We start from the raw sequence: 24,870 nt of genomic DNA, 5'->3' as shown, positions 1-24,870 counted from the left end.
TTGTTCCAGGCAGGAACCAGAGCTTTTTATTGTGGGTCTTAAAGTTGAACTTTGTCAGCCAGGAGAAAACAAAAACTAAACTCAGAATATTGTGGAGGGGACTTTTGCACCTGGCTGGGGGTTGACTAACTGCATCCCTTCCATCTCTGAGAGTCTAAACTATCCAGCAGCAAGAGGGTATGGACACAAAATGGATGTGCAAACAGAATGTGTGAATTTATTTATTTTAATTTTTGATTGAAATCAATTCACATATCATAAAATTCACCCTTTCAAAGTATGCAATTCAGTATCCTTTTTAGTATATTCACAAAGTGTAACCACCACCACTGTCCAATTCCAGAATATTTTAAAACCTCCACCCAAAAAATCCCATACCCATTAGCAGTTACTCGCCATTCCCTCTTCCCCCGCCCCTGGCAACCACAACACACCCTCTCTCTATGGATTTGCCTATTCTGGGCATTTCATATAAATGGAATCATACAATACATGGCCTTGTATGTCTGTCTGCTTTCATGCAGCATAATGTTTTCAAGGTTCGTCCACGAGGCAGTGTGTATCAGCATTTCATTCCTTTTTATGGCTGAAAAGTACAAGGCTGTTCCATGGAAACATTTTCTTTACTCAGTAGTTGATGGACATTTGGGTTGCTTGAGCTTCTTTTAAAGGAATGGTTAAGTAAATTTGTCCTTTGCCCATTCCTTCCCCCAAATTAAGGAAAATTAGGGGCAAGCAAGCAAAATAGCCAACAACTGGTACTTAGAAAAGGAAAAGCACCCTTGATTTTTAGGTTAAATCCATGAAGAATGGCGCCAACATTCAGCATCCATCAAACCCCTAATGCCTTCTAATCCCATGTCTGAGGTGAGCCCATCCACTAAGCCAGCAGGTTAATCCATTAGAAAGCCCTTGGATCCGCAGGAAGAACTAAAATCCAGATCAGTGGTTTTTAATCTATCTTCTGGAGCTTCTTAAGGTTTCACGGAAGTAGCTCAGGGCCTATAAGGGGGTGTGGGTTGGGGTGCAGATGGATGGGACTCTGAACTGTCCCCATACCTGCTTTAACTAGAGCAGCTCTGATTGTAATTATTTCATTTGCTAAAGTTCTAAAAGTTCATTTGGATTAAAAAAAGGGGGTCCATGGCTAAAAAAAAATGTTTGGTGACCACTGGTAGATGGTTGTGGAATCCTTGGACTGAAGCTGGGTCTCCATGGCGGACATTCTTACGAGTTCTTCTGTGGAACCTTGATGGTAACCGTCTTCACCTCTGTGTAGGCCTTAAGCCCATCCTCCCCCAGCTCCCTCCCATTGCCAGACTCCTTAAAGCCTCCAAATGGCGTGTGGCAGGTGACGATGTTATAGGTGTTCACCCACACTGTCCCAGCTTGGAGCGCCTGTGTGAAGTACATGGCCTTGTCCAGGTCCCGTGTGAACACAGCAGCAGCCAAGCCATACCTGGTGTTGTTGGCCCTCTCAATCACCTCCTCGATTTTCTTGAACTTGAACAGGGGCTGCACAGGCCCAAAGATCTCCTCCTTGGCAATCCTCATGTTATCTTGCACACCACCAAAGACCGTGGGCTTGATGAAGAAACCACGCTCCCCAAAACGCTCCCCACCACAGAGAAGTTTTGCCCCCTCCTTCTGGCCGAGCCGGATGTAGCCCAGGATTCGTTCAAACTGCTCTTTGTCCACCTGGGGCCCCTGCTGGGTGTCCAGCTCAAAGGGATTCCCAACTTTCCTCTGCTTAGCTTTCTCCACTGTTCTCTCGAGAAACTCATCGTAGATGGATTCTTCTACGAAGGTCCGGGACCCCGCACAGCAGCACTGGCCCATGTTGAAGAAGAGGGCCTCGTGGCACTGCTCCACGGCATGGCCCATGTCAGCGTCAGCCAACACGATGCTGGGGCTCTTCCCGCCCAGCTCTAAGGTGACTCTCTTGAGGTTGGAATCTCCAGCCGCCTTCTGGATCAGGTGGCCCACCTCGGTGGAGCCGGTGAAAGCAACTTTGTCGATATCCATATGCTGGGCGATGGCCGCTCCTGCTGTCGGGCCATAGCCTGTGATGATGTTCACCACCCCGGGGGGAAAGCCCGCCTCCTTGATGAGGGAGGCCAAGTACAGGGCAGAAAGGGGGGTCTGCTCTGCAACCTTCATGACCACGGTGTTGCCAGTGGCAAGCGCCGGGGCGAGCTTCCAGCCCTGCATGACCAAGGGGAAGTTCCACGGGATTATCTGGCCACAGACACCAACGGGCTCGTGCCGGGTGAAGCAGAAATGCTCACCATCCATGGGGATGGTCTTGCCGTGCCACTTGTCAGCCCAGCCGGCGAAGTACCTATACACCTTGATGACCTCATCCAGGTCCATGACATAAGACTCCTGGAAAGGCTTCCCATTGTCCAAGGTCTCCAGTGAGGCCAGGTAGACACGATCCCGCTCCACTAGGTCGGCCAGGCGGTTCAGCAGTCGGCCCCGCTCGGAGGCATCCATCCGGCGCCACGGAGACCCCAGGCGGAAGGCCTCTCGGGCCGCTTTCACCGCCCGGTCCACATCAGCCCGGTCCCCTTCAGCCACGTGACCGATGACCTCTCCTGTGCTGGGGTTGACTGTTGGGAAGGTCTTCTTGCTGACTGCATCTTGCCACTCATTGTTGATGAACAGCTGGTTGTAGCGAATATCTGGGTTCTGGATGGGGCTTGGGAGGGCTGCTGCTGAGGAGTACGGGGCAGTCCTGCCTCGAAGGCAAAGCAGCCGGGGCACCAGGAAGCGCAGCATGCTGACTACCCTGGAGAGGGACAGGAGGAACCAGGGTGAACAGGTGAGAGAGGCCCCGGTGGTCCCCCGAAGGCCTACCAGCTTAGACATTCCAAGATTCTAGCATAATGGGGGTCACCCCAAAAAACATGGACTGCAAGGTGTATGAAGGCCCTGAAGAACCCTGGTCCAACTCCATCATGTCCATCTATCCTTCGGTTCATTCTCTCACCCCTTCTGGGTCTTTGCTCAAATGTCACCTCAGCAAGGCCTTCCTTGACCTGCCTTTATAAAACTGCAACTTTCCTCACTCCTAGCACTCTCTAGCCCCCATGCCATGCTTTATTTTTCCCCAGCAGACAATACCAAATAGTAGCTTTACACACTTATACGTTTATTTTCTGCCTCTCCCCAGTGAAACATCAGCTCCATGAGGGCAGGAATTTTTTTCCTGTTTGGTTCATTGCCATGGCCCTACTGCCTGGAATCATGCTCACTACATACATTTCCACAAAGGCTGTTTAACTGACCTAAGAATGGAGCAGAAACCAGAGACTCAGACAGAGTTGTTCCCTTCGAGAGAGGCTTGCTTCACTTCACTGCTGTGCCTCAGTTGCCTCACAGGTAAAATGCCTCACAGAGCTATGCTGAATGGGTCTGTGCCTATAAAAGCCTGCCACACTCCACCCAGGACATCAGAGCTGGCAACACTCTCAGAAACCAGCCAAGCCCGCCGCCCCAGGAACAGGTCTCAGTGTGCCAGGGGTGCAGCAAGTCCAGCAGCAGAGAAAGAAGGGTCTGTTTATGTCTTGCCTACAACTCTGAAAACAGTGTAGACTTGATTAAAACTGCAGCTGCAAAATTTAAACAGTATATAAAATATAGTCAATGCAAAGTAAATGGTGTATAAAGTTCCTAGATTCATTGACACAATCCCTGCACCTTTACTCTCTCAATGGAGTCTTGCCCCACCCAACAGCAAAAAGGGTCTGACCTTGCCCTATTCCCCAATCCACCACTCGCCATCCTCTGCCACTGGGCATGGAGAGGACCAAAGGACTCATCCAGAAAAACACCCCAATCGGGTCCTCAGCTCCATACGAATCAATGCTGCCCAGGAAAGCCCTCCCTTGGGGGGAAGTTGAGCCAGCAGACCTGTCAGGGGTGCACTCAGGACTCTATGCTGAGGCAGAAGCAGCCTTGGGTCCAACAGGTGTGGGTCTGAGGAGGGAGTGGCCCACTGGAATGGGTGAAAGGAGGAGTCACCAATCCATGGGGTGGGGGTGGAAGGGCTAAACGGATGGGAGAAGCGGTGAGGGACCAAGGCTGGGAAATCTTTTATGCCAAGCCAAGACTTCCTGTTCTGGGGGCCTGTATCAGGGCTGCCCTGGCACCTCCCTTTGCATATAGGAAGATCACTGGTGCACCAGGCTTTGCAGTTTGCAGCCCATCTTCTCAGCAGTTAACTCAGTGAAACTCCTAGCAGCCCTGGGGTGATCAGAGCATAGGATGACCCCATTCTGGAAGAAGGCCGGGGATCAGAGAGGTTCAGGGGATCAGAGAGCTTCAGGGGCTCACCAAGGACACACAGCAAGTAAGAATAGGAGCCTCAGCCGGAGTTCCCACAGTCCTAGCTGTGTGTTTCCTCCTGACTATGGGCAATTTCTTCCGTTTCCTGTATTCGTGTCCCCTGTGCCAAGCACTGGACCTTCTGGGTCACGGAGCCAGGGCCGGGCGGCGCCCGCCTCACCCCTTCTGCACGCGGGGTTGGGCGGGCGCCCTGACCTCTCCGCCACCGGCTGCAGTCGGGCCCTCGGCGGAGTGGCCGGGAGGTCGCGCCAACCCCACGGTTTGCGGAGGCGGGGCTGTCTGCGCCCTAGGGGCCCTCACACCCCAGGACCGGGTGTGGGGAGAGGGTTGGGGAGCGTGGGTAGGGTCCTCCGGTCCAGGCCAGGCGCACAGACGGGCCCGGGTGGGCGGGCAGATGCCCGGAGAGGAAGCTCCCTCCGCGGTAGCGGGAGCCTGCGGGTGAGGGGCGCTCCTTACCTGCGGCAGGTTGGGGCTCCCCCAGGTGAATGAGGCCTCCGCCCGTGTGGCCGCAGGTCCCTCCTCCGCGGGTGAGGCTCCGCCCGCGCCCGGTGACGCCCCGGATCTTCGGCCTCTAGGCCGCGGCCGCCGCCCACGGGCCGCCCCAGGGTAGCGGCGTCCAGGGCGCCCCTGCGGCCCCCCCCCCTCCCGGGGCTGCCGACCCTGCTCCCCTCCCTCCCGCCGCGGCTCCGAGCTGGGGTCCTGCGGCCCTTGTTTGGGAGCAGAAACAAAGGCCCAGAAAGGGGCGCCCTGCCCAGGTCACGCAGCCCTGAGCCTGGACCCCGGTTACAGTTTGCATTTTCCCTCCCGCGTGATTGCCATCCTTGAACCTCGCCTTGCCCTCCTTTGTGCCTCCCCTCTGCGTTTTTTACCTCCGTTCACGAATGCCTGACAGTTTCCACTTCTACTGCTCCCTTCCCCAGTTTTGTGAAGATTTGATGTTTGTGCATTTTTTAAATGCTTTTTTTTTTTTGTCCTAAGAGTAGAAAGAATACATGCGCACTGTAGAAAGCTTGGGAAACAGAACAGGATGAAGGTAAAAAATTACCTTCCGTCATTTCACCCAAAATCAGCACTAATATTGCTGGTATTCTTTTTTCCCTCTGCATTTTGCAAAAACTCTTTTAGTTGAAATAAAATCATATGGTGACTTCTATTTTTCCGCCTGCTTTCTTTTTTTTTAAACTTAGGAACTTCTTATGAACCTTTTCTCATTTCACTAATTCAGTACAAGATGGTGTCATCCTCTCCAAGGTGGCCTAGAATTCCACCGTAGGGAGGACTGTTGGTGGGCAGCTAGCTCGCAGCCTCCGACTTGTTGGTGTCGGAGAGGGGGCTAAGCCCGACATCCTGCATGCGCATCTCTCACTCGCCCTAACGTCTCCTGGTCAGGGTGGTTGGGAAGCTCAGAGCTAAGTTTCCCGGCCTTGTTTGCACCTAGAGTTCTGGCTGTGAACCAAGTGCTATGGTTTAGCAGTCCCCCTACCAGATGTGGAAAGTGGAGGGTAGAGCCCTGCCCCTCTGGGACATCACTAGCGTGGTGGCAGTAACATGAGGATTTTCTGCATTAGTGTTCCTTGTCCCTTCCCCTGCTTCCTGGGTGTGGGGTGGTGTCTGTGGCTGCAGCTCCACTCCAGCTCCGGCTCTTTGAATCATGGCTACAGGGGTGTGTCTGGACCTAACTGACTCCAGAGGTGGCCTCGGATGGTAATGAGGCTGGTGGGCCATGTCCACCTTGTTCTGGGAGTTAGTCCTGAAGGGCTAGCTAAGGCCTCCTCTCCTGGCCCGTCAGCACTGTCAGCACCCGGTTCTCAGTATTAAATCCCTTCCTCTCCACGTATTATCCGCATTATCTTGCCTGACCCTGACTTCTTCATCTAGTTCTTTCCTTAAGCAACATCTCTATGAACTCTTTGGTTGCCTTGTCATCCTGAGGATGCTCACAGTCCTTGCTGCAAAGTTCAGTTCTTTACTAAAAGCACTATGTCTTGCTTCCTGCCACATCTGTGCTCCTGTTTTCCTGGCAATCCAGTAGCCCCTTGCAAAGCATCTTCTGTCTCCGCCATAGCACATGGCCAGCCTAAAACTCCTCGGGCACTTGGCAAGGCACTCCACGGTGGATTGACTTAATGATTATTTGGTCAATCATTAACAGGCCTCGGTAAAGGCAGAGTCTGTGAAGTCTAGTTCACTCCTTATCTGGTACTCCCTTCTATAGGATTTTCCCAAATGGCTGTCTATCCCTCCTTGTATTCCTCCAGTGATGGGGAGCTCACTGTCTTTCAAGGCGGTCCCTGCCATCCATCCTTAGCCAGTGTGCTTTGTCAGAAAGTTCTTCCTCTGTCCTCTGTAACTGTTTGGAGAGAAGGAAGAATGTGCAGTGGCTGAAGGAGAATGCACAAATTATTTTTGCAGAGGGGTTGACGATTTTTCAGGACTGTTTTGGATTCAGCTTTTTAATTGGCAAAAAAAGATACAGGCCTCTGTACATTCAAATGTCGGGCTTGGAGCCACTGTGAGTGTTTGGACTAAAAGGGTTGAAGGGGAAATGGTGAGATAACACAAGCCACAGTCAGGTCATTGTCAGCAAGGAATGTCAACCAGGGATGTATTTACACTGGCCTGGTGGGGGAAGAGAAGCTATTTCTAGCCTTCAGCGTTTTAGAGCCTTATATGTCCAGGAAGTTACTGGAGAAGATTCCAGGCTCTGAGATAATGAACGAAACAGACAGATTCTAAACCAAAAGACATGTGAGCTGCACTGGGTGTTTATTCTACATTGAGCATAACAGGTGCCTCTGTTCTCTGCATTTGAACTGAACATGGAAGACTGGCTCAGGACACTGAGGGAGTTATAGGGAATGGAAATTTTAAATAAAGATGCTTATAAAAAGCAAACCAAAGTATACCCTATTCCCTTCTTTTTCTCCTAAGTGAATCTCTAAGTGAAATTTATACTCTGTAAATATGACCAAAATCCGAATGTTGTCAAACCAAACCAGGCCTGAATATTTTCCACAAACTCGATTTCCCTTCTGCCTGTCTGGCTTCCTTGCTCTTTTCTTTCCCCTGCACCTCAGTGTATAGTTATAGGAGACTGAGACCCAGAAAAGGAAAGGGACTTGCCCAAGGTAACGCAGGGGATGAGTGTCCGAATTCAGACTACAACCAAGGCTCTCACATAAGCACCCAAATAACACTGAGGTGGAGGCAGAGCATGTGGCAGTGATAGGGCATCTGCTATTCAGGACCTGGAGGTGGGGAGGTTATCCTGGATTGTGTGGGTGAGCCCAAAGTAATCACAAGGGTCCTTATCAAAGAGAGAGAGGAATGTCAACATCAGAGAAGGGCCCATGATGGCAGAAGCAGAGGTTGAAGTGATGCAGCCACCAGCCAAAGAATGCGAGCAGCTGGAAAGGCAAGGGTACAGAATTCCCCCAAGCATTTCAAAAGGAATGTATCTCTGCCGGCACCTTCATTTCAGCCCAGCGACACTCATTTCAGACTCCTGAGCCCCAGGACTATAAGATGATAAAATTGTGTTGTTTTAAGCCACTATGTTTGTGATAGCTTGTTACAGCTAACAAATGGAAACAAATACAATGATTAACTCATTTATAGCTTTTTATAGGCATTTGAGTTTATGGCCCCTGGCCTAGCTGGAGCAGGCCAGGTGGTCAACAGTATTCCATGTGTAGACGTACCATAATTATGGTGGACATTGTGTCTGCTGTCTACCCAGCATTCCTTTCTTTTGAAAAATAGCACCCCTCCTCCTCCCACCGCCACCCCAATCCTATTTTTGAGTCAGAACCAGTTAGCATAGCATCCTACATATTCTGGGAACCTTGTTAAGCCTTCTTAACTATGAATGCCGTATATTCTGCATTTCTAACAAGTTCCCCAGTGATGCCAATGCTGCTGGTGCCAAGACCATGCCTTGAGTAGCAAGGGTAAAGGGTGAGAGCTGAAGGACAAGCAGAGATGTACTAAATTAAGAGGTGTTAAAGGTACAGGTGAAAGGGACAGGCATACACACAGGCCTTGAGGTGGGAGGGGTCAAGGTGCATTCAAAGAACTGGGAGAAGACAAGTAGGTGAGACGCAGGAAGTGTGAAGGGGTGAGTGGCTCAGGAGGAGGCTGGAGGCATGGGCACAGGACAGACTTGATGGGGTTCGGAGGCCCAGGTTAGAACTGTGAGTCCTGAGCCGGGACCCTGGATGAATCTAACACAGCAACTTTCAAACTTTTTCATCTCATGGCATACATAAGCAATTCACTAAAATTCTGCAGCACACCAAAAATACACTTTTTGCCAATCTAGCAAAACAAAAATAGGTATAATTTTGATTCATTCCATTGGACGGCTATCGTGTTGGCTGTTGTCACTGTTTTATTTGACAATCTAAGGGAAAAGAGGTCAGTGCCCCTGATTAAATAGTCAGCTATTGCAAGTTTAAAAAATTCTCACGGCACACTGGTTGAAAATCTCTTATCTAACATGGTCCCACCCCCGAGGAGCTCAGAGAACAGTGAGGAGACTGACCTAAACAAAACTAATGCAATAAACTGTCACGTACCACTAATCGAGACGAGCGCTAAGCTCTGTGGAAGCACAGAGGAGGGAGCCCTGAGTGCCCCCAACCTGGGACATCTTGGGAGAAGATGACCTTTCAGCTGAGCCATGTATCAGCATTCGTTCAGACACATATACTTACACAGCAGTTCTCAACTGGGGCTCCACATAAGCATCACCTGAATAGCTTTTATTTTTATTTTTTTTATTGATTGATTTTATTTGACTTTTTAGAGAGAGAGAAACATCTTTTGTTGTTCCTGTTATTTATGCATTCATTGGTTGCTTCTTGTATGTGCTCTGACTGGAGATGGAACCCACAACCTCGGTGTATCGAGACAAGGCACCAACTGAGCTACTCAGCCAGGGCTTCACTTGGGTAGCTTTTAAAAACACTGATGCCTGAGCAGCATCCAGACCAAGTGAACTGGAATCCCCTGGTGTTATACCTTGTTATCTGATTTTATTGTTGTTTTGTTTTTAAGCTCCTCTGTGGATTCTAATATGTAGCCAGGTTTTCAAACTACCCATGTAAGAGAAAATCCAAAATAAAAGTGGCTTAAACAAGATAGAAATGTATTTTTTCCTCACTTAAAAGTAGTCCAGAGGCAGGTTGTCTGGGGCTGGGTGGGGCTCTGCTCTGTCTTACTTCCCACAGCAGAGTGAACTACTAGAGTTTCGAAGAAGGGGCCAAGGTGGACATGATCCGGTTTACAACTTTAAATCTCATCCTGGCTGTAGTGTGTGTCTCCTCTAGTTTCCTGGAGGAAAGACAATTCCAAGTTATGTAACCAAGAACAGCAGGTGTTGATAATACTTAAGCAGCTGCTAATGGGCTCAGACAATTTGTTATAATCTATTTCTTATTTAAATTTAAGCTTGTTCATAATAAAAAGTTTAAAAAAATAAGAAAAGATTATGTTACCAAATCAACAGAATAGTGCTCCTGGTTCAAAGGCTCTGTAACAGATCTGTCCCTTTGTGACCCTCATGATTAGGCCCAATGTCTTTATCTAAATCCACAGTTAATTATTGGACAGGAGTCACAAAACCAAGCGGGGTGGTACAAAGAGAATGGGCTGGGTGTCAGAGCCTAGGTCCTGGTCCCTGCTCCAGCCTCACTGTGTGGCCTCGGGCAACTTCCTCCCTCTGGGCCTCAGTCTTCCCCACTGTAAAAGGGGGGGGATTGAGATGGAGAAAAGGACCAATAGGGGATCAGGGCCACGGAAAGTTGTAGGAAAGCTGGTAAATACTGTTCATTGTGAGCAGAGTCCTTGGACCATAAAACTTTGGACCCTGAACGTGTGCTCTGTTCGAAACCCAGTCAGTTGACTTTCCCATCCTGTTATCATCTCTGGTTATGGGCCATTATGAGGCAACGGTTGAGGTACAAAGTATTGGCAGCAGCCAAGTGTATCGTTACACATTTGCTGATTAAGCGAGCCTGAAATGCTGCCCACCGTTAACGACGCCACGCAGGTTTGCCAACGAACGCACAAGGGCCTCTTGGATCCAGCAGTCCTGACTCCTCAGTGACCAGAGTAGGGGAACAGTGGCTCAGGATGCCCTTGTCTTCACCTCTGCCTCCAATCAGTTCTTTTTAGTTCAAAGCCTATTTCCCAGGCACAGCCCTTTGCCAAGGCCCAGCAGTTCCCACAGTAGCAAGCGTCTGCCATCCATCATTCCTGCCCCCGCTCAGTTCCTGGTACTTACGGCCCCGTAGGCGAGGCCCCGGCAGCACAGAGATGAGTCGGCGCCATTCCTGTCCGCAGGCTGCTCGCAGGCTGGAGAGGCCGACGACTGTGGAAACTGGTGTGTTTCTCTCACGGCGCGGCAAAGCCCCCGGTGCCAAGAGCGAGGAGAGAAACAGGGAAAGGAACAAAGCCCGGGAAGGCCACGGGAGCTTCCTGCGGGAGGTGATACTCGAGCTGAATCTTGAAAGCTGAGAAGGGCTGGGGCAGAAATGGCATTTTTGGAAGATAGAGTTGAATGTACAAGAGGCCAGAGGTGAGAAGGGGTTGTTGGCTTGGGGAGCTGTGAGTAACTCCTGCTGGAGGGCCTGGGGTATGAAGGCAGGTTGGGGAGCAGTGAGGGGGCCAAGGCTAGAGCAGTAAGAGGGGTACAGATCATGAACGGCCTTACATGTCATGCTGAGGAGTTTCGATGCTACCCTGACATGGCATAGAAGGGCGTCAAGGCAGGAGGGCGACTTGGCCATTTAACTCCTTCCTTCCTTCCTTCCTTCCTTCCTTCCTTCCTTCCTTCCTTCCTTCCTTCCTTCCTTCCTTCCTTCCTTCCTTCCTCCCTCCCTCCCTCCCTCCCTCCCTTCCTCCCTCTGCTTTCTTTCTTTCCTCCTTCCTCCCTCCCTCCCTCCCTCCCTCCCTCCCTCTCTCTCTCTCTCTCTCTCTCTCTCTCTCTTTCTTTCTTTCTTTCTTTCTTTCTTTCCTCTTTCCTCACCTGAGGATATTTTTTCCATTGCTTCTCAGAGAAAGTGGAAGAGAGAGAGAGAGATGAGAGAGAGGCACACCAATTGTTTGCCTCCTGCATGCGCCCTGACAAAGGCCGGGGTTGAGCCTGCAGCTGGAGTGGAACCCAGACTCGTCAGTCCTCGGCCGATGCTCTAACCACTGAGCCAAACTGGCCAGGGCTTGGGGGCTTCCATTTCTGTGACTCAGTGGGAAGACAGATGCCGAAGGATACCTAAGAGGCTCTGCCACAGACTCTTCCAACTCTGCTGTGAGGACAAGTGTGAGCAGCTTCAGCTGACAGATAAGGACACTGCGGCTCAGAGAGAGACAATGATTCACTCGTAAGTGGCACACCTGGAATTGCAAAGCTTGGTTTTGAATGCCACACTCTTCAGCACTAGGCAAGCTACAGAAGGTGACTGACCTGGGCTGAGTCTGTCTTCTGCATATCTGGTTCCAAAGATCTTGCCCTGGTGGGTCATCCAGGAGGAGCAGCCCCTCCCTGAGGGGAATACCATGATGGCTGACCTGGCCCCTGACCTTACAGAATCAGGGACGGATCAGGGAGCAAGGGGGCCCAGGGAATTTCTGGTCCAACATTGCCATTTTACAGATGGGGAGACTGAGACCCAGAGAGGCAAAAGGAATCCCCATGTCCCTCAGGGAGTCAGTAGGAGGCCTTGAACTAGCACCCATAAGGAGAAACCACATGTGGCACAGTCTTATTTATTGTTCCCCTGGTATCAGGTGCGGTGTTTAAACAATCTTTTCTAATAGGCTGCATCCTGGTTAAGGTATCAGCTGCAGGTTGGTGAAATTGCCCCAGGGTTGGAATAAGAAAGGTGATTCCCATTGCACATCTGTCCACATAGATTATGGATCATGGAACATTCCTTCACGGAACAGAGTGACGTGTCCACACGACAGGCTGTAGGACTCACAGAAGAGAGAGGACATGAGGTGTAGAGGGCAGATCCCAGGCTGAGACCAGATGCCTGGATCCCAGGCTCCCTGCATCCCTGTGTGTCCTCTGGGCCTAATTGTCCACATAATGAGTGGGTTGCGCTAGATCATAGACCCAGATGAAATCTTACTGAGAAGGCCAATCTTACTGAAGCCCAGTGAAAGGGAGCTGCTTGCTGCATCCCCACCCCCTGGTGACCCCTTAGAGGCAGCGCCAGGGGTCTCTGGCTCAGTGGTCCTTCCTAGCTCTGCCCTTGGGCTGAGCAGTCTGGAAATGTCCCTGAGGAAGGGCAGTGTAAGGTGACTCAGGGGCAGGAACCAAGGAATGCGGCCTCCACCTGGTCCAGTGAGAATCCTTCATGAGGTCTCGAGGACGGCTGACCAGGTCTGTCCTCCCAGGGCCAACTTCTTGGACCAGATGACCTGCTAGAAAGGCAGGTGAGTGGACAGATCAGAGGTCCCTGGCCAGGCAATAGCTTCATTCCTAGCTGCACTCCTAGTTCTTCCAGGAGCTGGGGCTCTGGTGTATAAAGGGTGGGAGAGGCTCCTCAGAGAGCTGGTATCAGCCCTGGGAAGTGCTTGGGCCTATGGGGGTGGGGGGCAGACCCGGGCCCAGGAGTGCTATTCAAAACATTGACTAACAGAAATCCAGCAGTGACTAGTGATCGTAGAGCCCAGCTGTAATACTTCTGTGTCCAGTCCTTGTGTATCCCTGCTGAGCTAGGCACTACTCCTTTAGGTGCTGAGTCATGGGAGACTTTAGGGGTCTCAGGGCAGGAGTTGGGAGGCCAGAGTGGAGGTGGGCTCTTGGGGGTTCATTGGTTTCTTACAAACTGGTAGGTGATCATTTCATGTTAAAGCACCTATATGGTAATACTAGTGCTTTTCAGCTAAAAACGAGTCCTGCACTGTCATTTATGACTTGAGCCAAAAGAAGGGGTTCATCACTGTGGTGGGAAGAATATGAATTACTATTATTGTTACCCTGATTGTAAAGGACAGGAGACTGAATTCAGAGAGGGACAGGGGCTTGCCCCAAGACAGGCAGAGAGAGCCTGGCAGGGCAGGGCAGGGCAGGGCAGGTCGGGAGTGGGGCTGTTTATTCACCAAACAGCATTTGCAAACTCTGTTTAATCGATATCTTCTTAGAATCATCGCCACCATTCTCCGCTTCACAGAGCAGGGATGTATGAAAGAGCGTCTTCCCCGCCCACCAAGGCACTGTGGCGCACCACAGGCTTGTGGTTTGAAACAGCACGCGTTTATCCTAATGCAGTGCTGGGAGCAGAAGCTGAAAATCAGTTTCATCAGCCAAATCGAGGTTCTGGCAGGGCCACACTCCCTCATGAGGTTCTAGGGCAGGATTCATGTCCTTGCTTTTTCAGTTTCTAGAGCTGCTTTTCTTGCATCCCTTGGCTCATGGCTCCTTCCTCCATCTTCAAAGCCAGGAGCGTAGTATCTGCTCCTTTTATAAGGAGACTCATGATTGCATTAGGGCCCACCTGTATAACCCAGGGTAATCTCCCCATTTTAAGATCTTTAACTTAATCACATCTGCAGAAATGCTTTTTTCATCTAAAACTATACAGGTTCTAGGAGTTAGGACCTGAATTACTTTGGGAACCATTATTCAGCTCACCACACACAGGAAACAAGGAGATACCCTCATTCATGTTCCTGTTTGGGTTCCAAAGCCATCTGTCATCTGGCTGAAGGCAATTAAACTAAAAATATGTTGGTTGATATTAATTTGGTCCAAATGACAATTTGGTTTAAAACAATGTTATAACCAGGCTCCAAGATGGCCCCCAATGCCCTGGCTCCTAGTATTCACACCCACATTTTGTGGCCTTCTCCCACATTGTGTCAGGAGGTTGGTCTGTGTGACCCAAAGCAGGTGGTAGAGTGATGGTGGTACGCCACATGGAGATTAGACTGTGAAAGGCTGATGCTTCCGTCTTGGGTTTTTCTCTCTGACCTCTTGCTCTGGGAAGAAGGCTGCTACGTGAGCTTTGGAGAAGCCCAGGAATTGGCTTCTGGGAGGAACTGAGACCCATGGCCCTGTGCCCAGGGTACTTAGCAGCCCCTTCCTAGTACCCTCTGAGGGGCACTGACTGCACTGGGTCCCCTTCATGCCTCCTCTTCTCTCCCTCAAAGTTTATCCCTCTTTTGTCATTGTCCCATGTTCTCTCTGCTCTCCACTCAGGTCAGACTGGATGGGAACAATCCAGAGATCAGTCAGGATATGGGTGTCTGGTCAGAGTGGCTCTCTGTTAAGGCTTTCTTATCAGGTGCCCTTGGATGTGTTGATTGTCCCCTGTGGGCAGCAGCTGGCATTACTGTGAGAACTGGGAAAACCAGTCTCAGGTTCCAGCCCTGGTTCTACTACTCACTGCTGTGTGACCTCAGGCAAGCCCTTCCCCTCTCTGGTCTTCAGTTCCCCCTAGTGTACAAGAAAGGGGTTGGAGCAGATCAACACCAGGGTTGGACCCATGGAGCCCAGGACAAGGTCTGGGACACAGCAGAGGCCTAGGAATGAGTACATCACTTGTCATAGGGAGCCAGATGCACCCAGGGTTGGGGACATGAGCAGGGCTTATGACAAACAGCACTAATTATGCCACTAATACCCTTATCCTACCTGTTCATAGTTGGGGTTATTTTGTAATCTGAGGAACAAAACATAGTGTGTTTATAGTAATTCTTGGATCGTTGGGCCAGACAGGTAGATTTCCTTTTAAAGCTTGGTGTTAAATGTATTCTAAAGTGATCACAGTTCACTTAATTTTTTAAAAAAGAACAATTATAATATGGTGGCAGGTTCTGGGACACGTGAGATAGGATTCTAGAACCTATTTGATTCCAAGAAACAGAGTGTAGAAAGGGAAAAGAACTTCCCATGGAGACACCTGGCAAACACCACCTCCACCAGCGATCACGGAGAAGCTCAGCAGGGATGTCAGGTGTCACTTGGTGTGCTGGGACAAGAAGGGCACTTCACCTCTGTGGAATTCTTTCCATAAACCTACAATCCCAGGCTAAGCATCAGAAAGACATCAGACAAACCCCGATGGGAGGACATTCTATAGGATATCCACAGAGCAGAAAGAGGACATTAATGGGAAAACTAGTAAAATCCAAATAAAGTCTGGAGTTTACTTCATTGTGATGTACCCATGTCAAATGTCTTTGTTTTGACCCATGTACCATGGTAACATGAGATGTTAACGATGGGGGAGACTGGGGGAGGGATATTTGTGATCTCCACACTATCTGTGCAACTTTCCTGTACATCCAGACTTATTCCAAAATTAAAATTTATTTTTTTAAAAAAGGAAGCAGAAACATTTTAATGCTAAAATAAAAGCATTTGGCAAAAAAGGAGGGAAGGATGATTAATAGATAAAATACTTCCTAGAAAATGACATAGAAAAATTTGTTTTGTCCTAGTTGATGGGGTTAGGATTTTTTATAGTTAACAAAATTCCTAAGGAGAAATTTTAAAACTTAACCAAACGCTGAGGATTTGTGTAAGGTGCTGTTTTATAATTTCATGCTTCAGTTCGGTGCTAAAATAGAGGGCTGCACAAGGTACAGTAAAAGTATAGGAGAAATCAGGAATTCTAGAAGAGTTGCAGAAGGCTTCCTGGAGGAGGGGACATTTTGAAGAGGATCTTGAAGGCTGTGTAGGAGTTATCATGCTAATGAGAAAGTACAGATAATACTTATTCTATAATTATATTTAATAAATATTTATTGGTTACCTACTAAGTGCCAGTCACTAGGCTGAGTTCTGGGGACACAGCTGTAATCAAAACCAAGAAATGTTCTCTGTCCTCATGGTGTTTTGTTTCTTGTTACTTTCCACAACATATGTAATTACATAGTTGTAATATGGGGGGGTATATGTTTAGGTATGTGTATTGTACACACATCAACCACTGGTTCTGCCCTGTCACCCATCCTGACTTCTAAGGGACCCCACTCCACGTGCAGACTCTACTGTGGGGCCACGTTTCTACCAGGCTGGTTTTACAAGTACGTGGCCTGTATAGTTGCACGGGGTGTTTGGTTTTATGTTCCACTGTCATTGTTTTGAAATGCTTAATAATTTTAACTTTGAACTTGTGTTTTGTAAGTGAAGTCTAATGAGATAATGGGGCGTGCGTGTGAGCAGACGAGATAGCTGGTGGCAGGGCATGAGTGTGGGCTCAGCCCTTGGGGATGGTGGGCAGGGTCCCAGCCACTTGATGCTCACACAGTGCATTTAGGGTAGCCCAGGGTGCTGTGGGACCCCAAGGGGGCAGCCAGCACTGGGACCTGGCCCAGACTGGAGAAGGAGAAGCAGCCATGCTGGCAGGAGGCAAGGCCCCAGGACAGAAGGACCTTCAAATCTCTGGTATTAGTCCTATACCGAATTTACTAAGGGACTACTTTGTGTCAGGCCCTGTGTTTGCTAGGAACTCTAGTTATGCCCCACTACACGGGGGAGGAAATGGTGTTTCCCTGAACAGTTTTTCATCCTATTAAAAAATATTATATAGCAAATTTGGAGGATATAGAGAAGAAGGAAAATGGGCTCCACAGACTCAAAACAATAAAGTCCCTGGCAACCCGAGTCCAAAACTCCCACCCTGGTAGGAGCAGTCACAAAAGCAGGAGCTTGGCAACCCACATGAACACGGGAACTTGGCAACCTACACACCGCAAAGTGACCACAGGCCCCTGCCAAACCACGACAACCAGTGAGAACACCTGTACCTGACTCCAGGAGTGACAGGAAGAACAAACAAAACTGATTCTTTACCCAGCTCCCCGCTCCCCAGTCCTCCCGTCCACTAAGCCCTATGAAAAACAGTCTCTGCCCCCTCGGGCTGGTGACTGCCCATTGAGCCTCACCCCACCTACACCCAGTGGTTTCCAATAAATCTGTTTTTAGCTCTCAACAAGCCTCGTATGTCTCTCCCTTGGCAAATCCCCCTAACAAAAACCTTAACAAATAACTCGTATTAACATTTGGTGTACTCCTTTTTAGACTTTGCTATGCATATTTTCAGTGTTTGAGTAATATATAATATATATTCTAGCCCTGGCCAGGTGGGTCAGTGGGTTGGAGCATCGTCCTGATGCACCCCGATTGCAGTTTCGACCCCTGGTCAGGGCACACACAAGAGCCAACCAATGAATGCATAAATAAGCGGAACAACAAACCAATGTTCTCTCTCTCAAATTAATTTTTAAAAGGATTTAAATAATTTATATTAAAAATATATGTTCTATTTAGTGAATATACCATAGGACTTTCTTTGACATTTATGTGGTTTCCAGTTTTTGATAAGACTTTGCTTTACATCTTTGTGCATAATTGTACTTTTTAATAAACTGGTTCATTTCAAAAGAGCATAAAGTTTTTCATGAATTTCAGATTAATTCCTGACCCAGAATTTCTGTTCTTTGTTCGCAATGGTCTCCTTAGGGTGAGTCACTCACTCATGTGTTGGTTATTTCTGCGCTGACCTCTCCTCAGCTTTATAACAATGCATTTAATAACTAACGAATGGACAAATCCCTTGGAAGACACAAACTACCAAAGCCTCCCTCAGGAAGAAACAGATAACAAGAATAGCCCTGGATCTGTTACACAAATTGAATTCATAATTGAAAACCTCCCAACAAAGGGGACTCCAGACTCCGATGGCTTCGCTGGTGAATTCTGAAACCAAGTTCTTTAAGGAGGAAATGATGCCATTCTACAGACTCTTACAGAAAATGGAAGAAGAGGGCACACTTCCCTCCCCTTTACAGGGCCGACATGCCCCTGATACCAAAAGCAGACAAAGCCGTCTCCAAAAAAATAAGACTATAGTCCCCCATTCCTCATGAAGATAGATTCCACTTCAACAAAATATTAGCCAAGCAAATTCAGCAGAACGTACAAAGGATAATTCATAATTGCCTCATTGGGAAGTAACCGAATGTCTTTCGTGGGTAAACTATGGTACATTCGTACATGGAATGCTGCTCGGCAATGAAAAGAAACAGACTGTGATACACACGCCATGGGTGAGGCCCAAATGCACTGTTGGTGAAAGGAGGTACACGCAGAGGCATCGTACTGTGTGATCCTATCTCTATGACATTCTGGAAAAGACAAAAGGTGGGGGTGAGAGGACTCGTCCTCTGGCGTGGAGGCGAGGTCGCTGAGCTTGGGGGGCCAGTGGGCCAGGAGGGAGGCAGGCTGCCACAACCCAACCGCAGTGGGGAGCCTTCCCCAGAGCGCCCACAGTCTCTGGGGCTGTGCTTTTTCCACTGCCTTGGCCAGGCCCAGATATAAGAACTGCTCAGCTCCATGCCCCCCTGTATCACACCAAGCCCCAGTGGTCTGGGGACAGGGTCCCTTCACCCGAGATGCTGCATGAGCTTTTTCCTGCTGTTGTAACAAAGCACTGCAAACGTAGTGACTTAAACAACACATTCATTATCATAGAGCTCCGAAGCTGGACCCCCACACTGAGGGCTGGGCCCTGCACAGAGTCCCCTGTGAAGTGGGTGCCTACCCTCTCATGCCCTCTCAAGGCCCATCCTGGAAACTCTGCCCTGTATGTGGCCATGGACCCGTCTGGAATTGGAGGCGATTCAGATCCCGCTTTTTGTTGTTGTTTGGGGTGCCTTCTTCTCATGCCCACTAGAGGGTACTGTGTACATGTGTATAGCAGGTTCTGAACAAATCTGAGCTTCCCCTCCTGCAAACACTCAAGGAAAGAAACACGGACAAAGACATCCCTAGACACGTGCCTACAGTCAGACACATGGACACACACAAACCCTCGGCCCATCACACGCATAGCACCTACTCACACACAGATGGCTATGTATATACGCACCAGCACATGAACATGAAAACATACACTCATGAACATTGTCATGTGGCCATAAAGCACACAGACACACACTGCACACATCCACATACATTCAGATCCACATGGAGTCATCTATATACACCCACACTCACACAGCATCAACCTAGACATATACACAGCCAGCGACACATTGGCAGACAAACACAGTCACGTGTACAGCATCATGAATACATACTGAGACTCACAGACACAAGCATGAGAACACAGACACATCCAAACATCAGCACACATGCACACCTTGCCTGGACCTTAGTTATCTTAGGCAGAAAATGAAGTCCCTTGAGGGATGATTAACATTGTGGTGTTTTCTAAGAGAAACAATGGAAATGTCAACTTCATACTCGCTGGAACTGTTTTATTCGTTAAATGTTAATGAAAGGCAGATCAGATAACACGCTGAGTTTTTAAAGAGAAAAACAGTTTTCTGCCTTGACAAAGCAGAAAACCTAAGCCACAGTTTTGTAAACAATTTATTACACTAAAACAGATACTAGCTTAAAAAAAAACAACACAAAAACTAAAGGAATTTCAATAGAAAAATCAAGATAAACCAAAATATTATATAAAGATAAGTAATAAATCCAAACAAGTCCTTCCTTCTTAGCAAGGGTGATAAAGAAGAGTGGAGCCTTTGCAAATGGTTGTCAGATGGCCAGGCCTGGAAATTTGCCTTCGAGAAGACAAAGGCATTAAAATAAAGGAAAAGATAAAAGGAAGAGAAAGGGAAAGGGGCCTACAGAAATAGCTGATTTGATAACGGACTGCATAGCTGAGGAAAGTCAGCCGTCAGAAATGCGTCCTCGCTGGCCGCCAAGCCCTAGCGTGAGCAAGCGAGTTTTCCGGGCGGTGGGCAGAGATCGAGAGGGGGTGTGAGAGGCTTTGCACGAACACACACCGCCCACTGCTGGTCTCTTTCCACAGAAGCCTTGAAGGCCGGGGAGAGAGGCTCGGCTTCTGGGCCGGGACACCTGGTCCAAGCCCCACCTCTGCCACTTCCACACTGTGATCTCCGCACGCCCTGCTCCTCCCTGGGGCCTCAGTCCCCGGGGGAACAGTGAGGAAGTTGCCTTCTCTAATCTCGAAAGTTCCTGCCCTCTCTGACACCTTATCATTACCAGCCCCCGACGAATCTTCCTGAGGCCCCAGTGCATCGGAGGCCAGAATCGTTGCAAGTAGCTCTGTTTGTGCATTTAACAAAGTGCCCGTTCCAGCCCATCAGCTCGATCCCAGTGAACAATAGCTCAGGAATAGATAAAAGGCATTCATCAGGCAGCCAGGCCCAATTATCATGTCACACTGAATGAATGTATTTTAAAATCTTTTCTGACAAGAAAATGTTCCAAGTAGGTACCTTCAAATTAGCTGGAAAATCCAGAAAATTTGCCATTAGAGTGTCTTTGAAGAATCTTTATTCCCCCCTGCTGTTCCATAAGAATTCCTTGGATATTATTAATTCTTTGTAAGAGTCTGACCTGTGCCCCCCGCTGGGACTAAACCTCGCTGTGTGTCTGCCCAACTCCCTGGGAGCCATTGCAGAGATTATACACACCATGGCCCTGACGGGCTATCACCTGTCCATCAATTCCAAGTGTCAAGTAGACTCCAGCGGAAATTCAGTTCTATTCAATTCCGCCAACATTTACTGAGCATCTTTTCTATGTCTGTGAGCCCTGTGATAAGAGATGAATCTACCCAGCTCTTGTCCTTGAAGGGACACTCCATTAATGGGGACATGTTTATAAACAGATCAGTATCAGTAGGAAGGAGGTCATGTAGCACAATGGAAAGTCAGACAGACTACATTTTAAAGCCTGATTCAGCTACTGGCTGTGTGACCTTGGGCAGACGACTTCACCTCTCTGAGCCTTGCTTTCCTCACCTCTAAAATGTGGGAAATGGCACCTAACTCCTGAGGTTGTTATGAGGAGGATCAGTTTCATGATACAGTCTGGTCCTCCCTTGGACCCACCTTGTGGCCAAGGTCTGGCATTCCAATGTCATCTCTGCCTCCCAAGGGTGGTGGGTCATTCCTGATCTCTTCTTCACTCAACACCATGGTCTTCCTGCTGCTTTATTTTCAGCTCCAGGTTGCAGACAGCCCCATTTGGTGGTGGTCTAGGAGAAAAGATTTCTGTAGACGGATGAGAGACTATATCACATGCTGAGATACTTGGAACTTGTGGCTCTCGTGTGCAGATTCGGACCAGCAAGAGCAAGTCCCTAGGGAAGGAGAAACTGATTCAGGGAATTTATTTCCAAGTGGATGTAGAACAAGCTGCTTTGGCTTCTTCATGTTGTGGGTGTGCAGGAGCAGATTGCTGACTAGGAGAGATGTCTTGTTGACCCACAGAATTTCAGGGCTAGAGGGGGACTTAGAGACCACCTAGTTCTTGTTTAACAAGTGAGAAAACTGAGGCCCAGAGAGGGGAAGAGACTTACCCAAAAGCACACAGTGAACCTGTGTCAGAGTTGAACCTAGATCCCAGATGTCCTGAATCTCTCTGTCCCTCCATTTGTCTCACTGTGTAACAGATGACCACCCAGAGGATTGGGAATGGGCTCGTCTGTCCAGCCTTCCTCCCCTGCTGCTGGAGCCTCGGACCCCCAACTCTGACCTTCCTGTTGTCAGCTGTGGGGTGTCCAAGGCTCCTGAGTCCAGTCATGTAGAGACACTCCCTCCAGCAGCCTGTGGCCCTCCAGGCCTCGGGAAGAGCTCGGGTGGAATCTCTTTAATGGGATTACCCTGACTATACTCCAAGTAAAACTTTGTGGGCTGCCCAGAGGGACAGAACTCAGATGCCACCGGTACCCGAGGCCTTCTGCTGGGTTTACTTCACTTCCCAATCTACAGAACACTTCCACATGTGTGAATGGGTGTATTCACCTGTCCTGTTTTGCAGATGGGAAAACTGAAGCTCTGAGAGCGCAGTGTCTCACCTAAGGCCACCCAGCGATTGAGCTGTAGAGTTAAGATTTGACTCCAGGTCAGCCTTCTGTGGAAGGAGGAGTGTGGCATCAACGACAGAGGACCTGTGGTTATGTTTGCAGTGACCACAGTCACAGGGGCAAGTCAGCAAACCCCACCTGTGGCCTCCTTACTTAACTGATAGCGCGTGGCCTGATACTCCCTCCAAGTAGCTCCTTGTTCATTTGGCTCTGACCAGGGGCACAAAGAGGAAGCATTCAGACCACCCTGCTTCTGGAACTGTCTCAGCCCCCAGGGATGTGAAGAATGGGCCCAAGAACATGGCTACAGAGAGACGGCGTGTTCCCACGGCCTTGCTCGCCCAGTGGGGGCAGGCAGGGGGATGATCTCCGACTCACTTGCAATTTCCAGATCTCACAAGTGTGCACCTACCTGGTTCACCCAGAAGCCTAGGTGTGCGGAGTGTGGAGATGATGGGGGAGAGAAACTTTAGCTCTCCAGCCTCTCCATCTAGAAGGAGGGTGGCATGGTGCTGAAAAAGCAGATCCAGAGTCTGCCCTCAGCAACCCCGAGGCCATGGAGCCAGCCAGGGATGGGGCTGGGACTCAAGCCCCCAGGCCTGGGCCCTGAGCCTTGCTCCTAATCAGTAAGCTCCTAATCACTAAGTTTGTGGGACCTGTGGGGAATGACAGTATGAGATAAAGGACCTAAGGAGAGCCTTTCGATAGATGGGGAACAGGGCATCTTAGCCTGGGTTTTCCGGAAGGTAGGGCCCAAGGAGTGAAGCCCCAAGAACATGTGTGAGGGGCGAGGGAGGCGGAGCCAGGCAGGCCTCTGGCGGATGGGGCTGTGTCCTGTGCCCACTGCTGGGACTGCACCTCCAGCCTCATGGCTGATGAGCCATGTGTACGTGGTCTCTCTGCTCTGCTCATTACTGGCTTTACCTGGAAGCACTTGCAACTGTTGTAGAAAAGGGAAACACTCAAGAGAGTGAGATGTTTCTTCTTCCTCCCCATCATCCCACCAGAGAGGAAAAAAGGCCGGTTGAAAGAATCTAAGTTCACGGCCCAAATCACAGTCAGGAAAACAGCCATGCCTTCTGCCAGGCTTGCTTCGGAGCCATGCAATACATGGAAATGAAAGGAAGAGGGTGCCCATGTACAAAGTCCACGCATGGGTTCAGAGAGTCACCCAGGGTATCTGGTAACCCCTCCCAGCAGGGCCCCGTGCCAGGCTCTGGGGATGTCCAGAGGACCAGAGGCTGTCCTCTATCCTCAAATGACTGTACAGAGTCATTAGAATAGTCTACCATGGCCTCAAAGGATGCTCAGAGAAGGGGCACCAATTTTGTCTTCCCAGGAGGAGGAAGGAGGGGTCTTAAAGGACAGGCAGCAAAGGGTAGGGAAGGGCATGCCAGCCAGAGGGAACAGCATGGGCAAACGCCAGGAGGAAAGAAGGCACGTGTGTCTGAGAACGAGAAGTTTGATGTGGATTCAGTGTGGAATGCCGAGTGTTTGCGGAGGAGACGGGGCTGGTGAGGTGGGTCGTAGTGAAGGGCCTTGGCTGAGTTTAACGTGATCTAGGAGATGGGAAACGGCAGGATTACAAAATGTTCTGATTTCTCTGTAAACTGAATGTTGGATGGGACAGAACAGAGATGAGATGAAATTCACCCATTAAACAACCACTAAGTAGGCAGCAAGTCCATACCCAGGGTCTGATGTCCCCCCACCCCCCAAAGGTGGGAGACCAGAAGGAAGAAACCTGCACCCACGGCTCCGGGCCATGCTCCAGGCTGTCCCCTCTGGATATCTTCACCTCAAACTGTATTTTTTGAGGCAACACCTTTGTAAGGCAGCCTCAGAGGCCCCTAGCTGCCAGATTCCTCCTTATCTCTCTTGTAAACACAGATGTTTTACGCTCTTGTCAAAGGAATGCTCTTACAGCTTGCCTTGGGGAAAACAGAAATTTCAACCCCTCTAGCCCTCTGAAAAAAATGCCATTGTAAGGTCTCTGGCTCAAATGCAAAACTGTGCAAATCTCTCCTTTGAAAGTAGAGGAGGCCCTCCTCCCTCTCTGGGCCTCAGCTTCTTCATGTGGTGAAGGCAGGAGTTGGCTTAAAAAAAACCTCTTATATGTTTACCAGTTTATCTCCCCACTAGACTGAAGCTCACACATGCAAAACCTCTGGCACCATTTTCAAGAAATGTTTGTGGAATGAAAGAATGAATGAATGAATGAATGAATGAATGAATGAATGAATGAATGAATGAATGAATGAATGAATGAATGAGCAAATAAGGGAGGGTGCCCTCTTGCTGGATTTCAAACAGCCTGTGAAACACAACTGTGAAACATTAGTGCTTTCAGCAAGCCCTCGACTTCACTAGAACTAAAATTTAGTGGCTGCTCCAGGGTTTAAGGCCCTTCTCTTTGCCACCAGGCTTAGGGTTGGACATGGATTTCCCATTAGTCATCTCAGATCAGGGACACAAAGGGCTGGGAGTCGCTCCCAGAGGACACACATTTCTCAAGGACAATTGAGTCACTCAATTCACACGACAGCTGTTTCTGGTTAAATGCCCACTTCTCATCACAATTTAAACAATGACCTAGAAGACCCTGTTCCTGGGACCCAACAACGAATGACTGCGAAGGTCAGAGGGTAGC

At 49.2% G+C, this 24,870-nt stretch overlaps 1 protein-coding gene across 1 annotated transcript; it reads right to left on the bottom strand.

Annotated features, from left to right (window-relative positions):
• Nucleotides 1–207: 207 nt before the first annotated feature.
• On the bottom strand, nucleotides 208–2,781 carry ALDH1B1 (aldehyde dehydrogenase 1 family member B1). The gene has a single exon (XM_016222798.2). The coding sequence runs from the start codon at nucleotides 2,779–2,781 to the stop codon at nucleotides 1,228–1,230; it is 1,554 nt and encodes a 517-aa protein (XP_016078284.2). The 3' UTR covers nucleotides 208–1,227.
• Nucleotides 2,782–24,870: the final 22,089 nt, after the last annotated feature.

The sequence above is a fragment of the Miniopterus natalensis genome, chromosome 12 (assembly GCF_054644295.1).
Source record: "Miniopterus natalensis isolate mMinNat1 chromosome 12, mMinNat1.hap1, whole genome shotgun sequence".
NCBI classification, from domain to species: Eukaryota; Metazoa; Chordata; class Mammalia; order Chiroptera; family Miniopteridae; genus Miniopterus; species Miniopterus natalensis.
The sequence above is the reverse complement of the archived record's forward strand: the minus strand, read 5'-3'. Positions and strand labels throughout refer to the sequence as shown.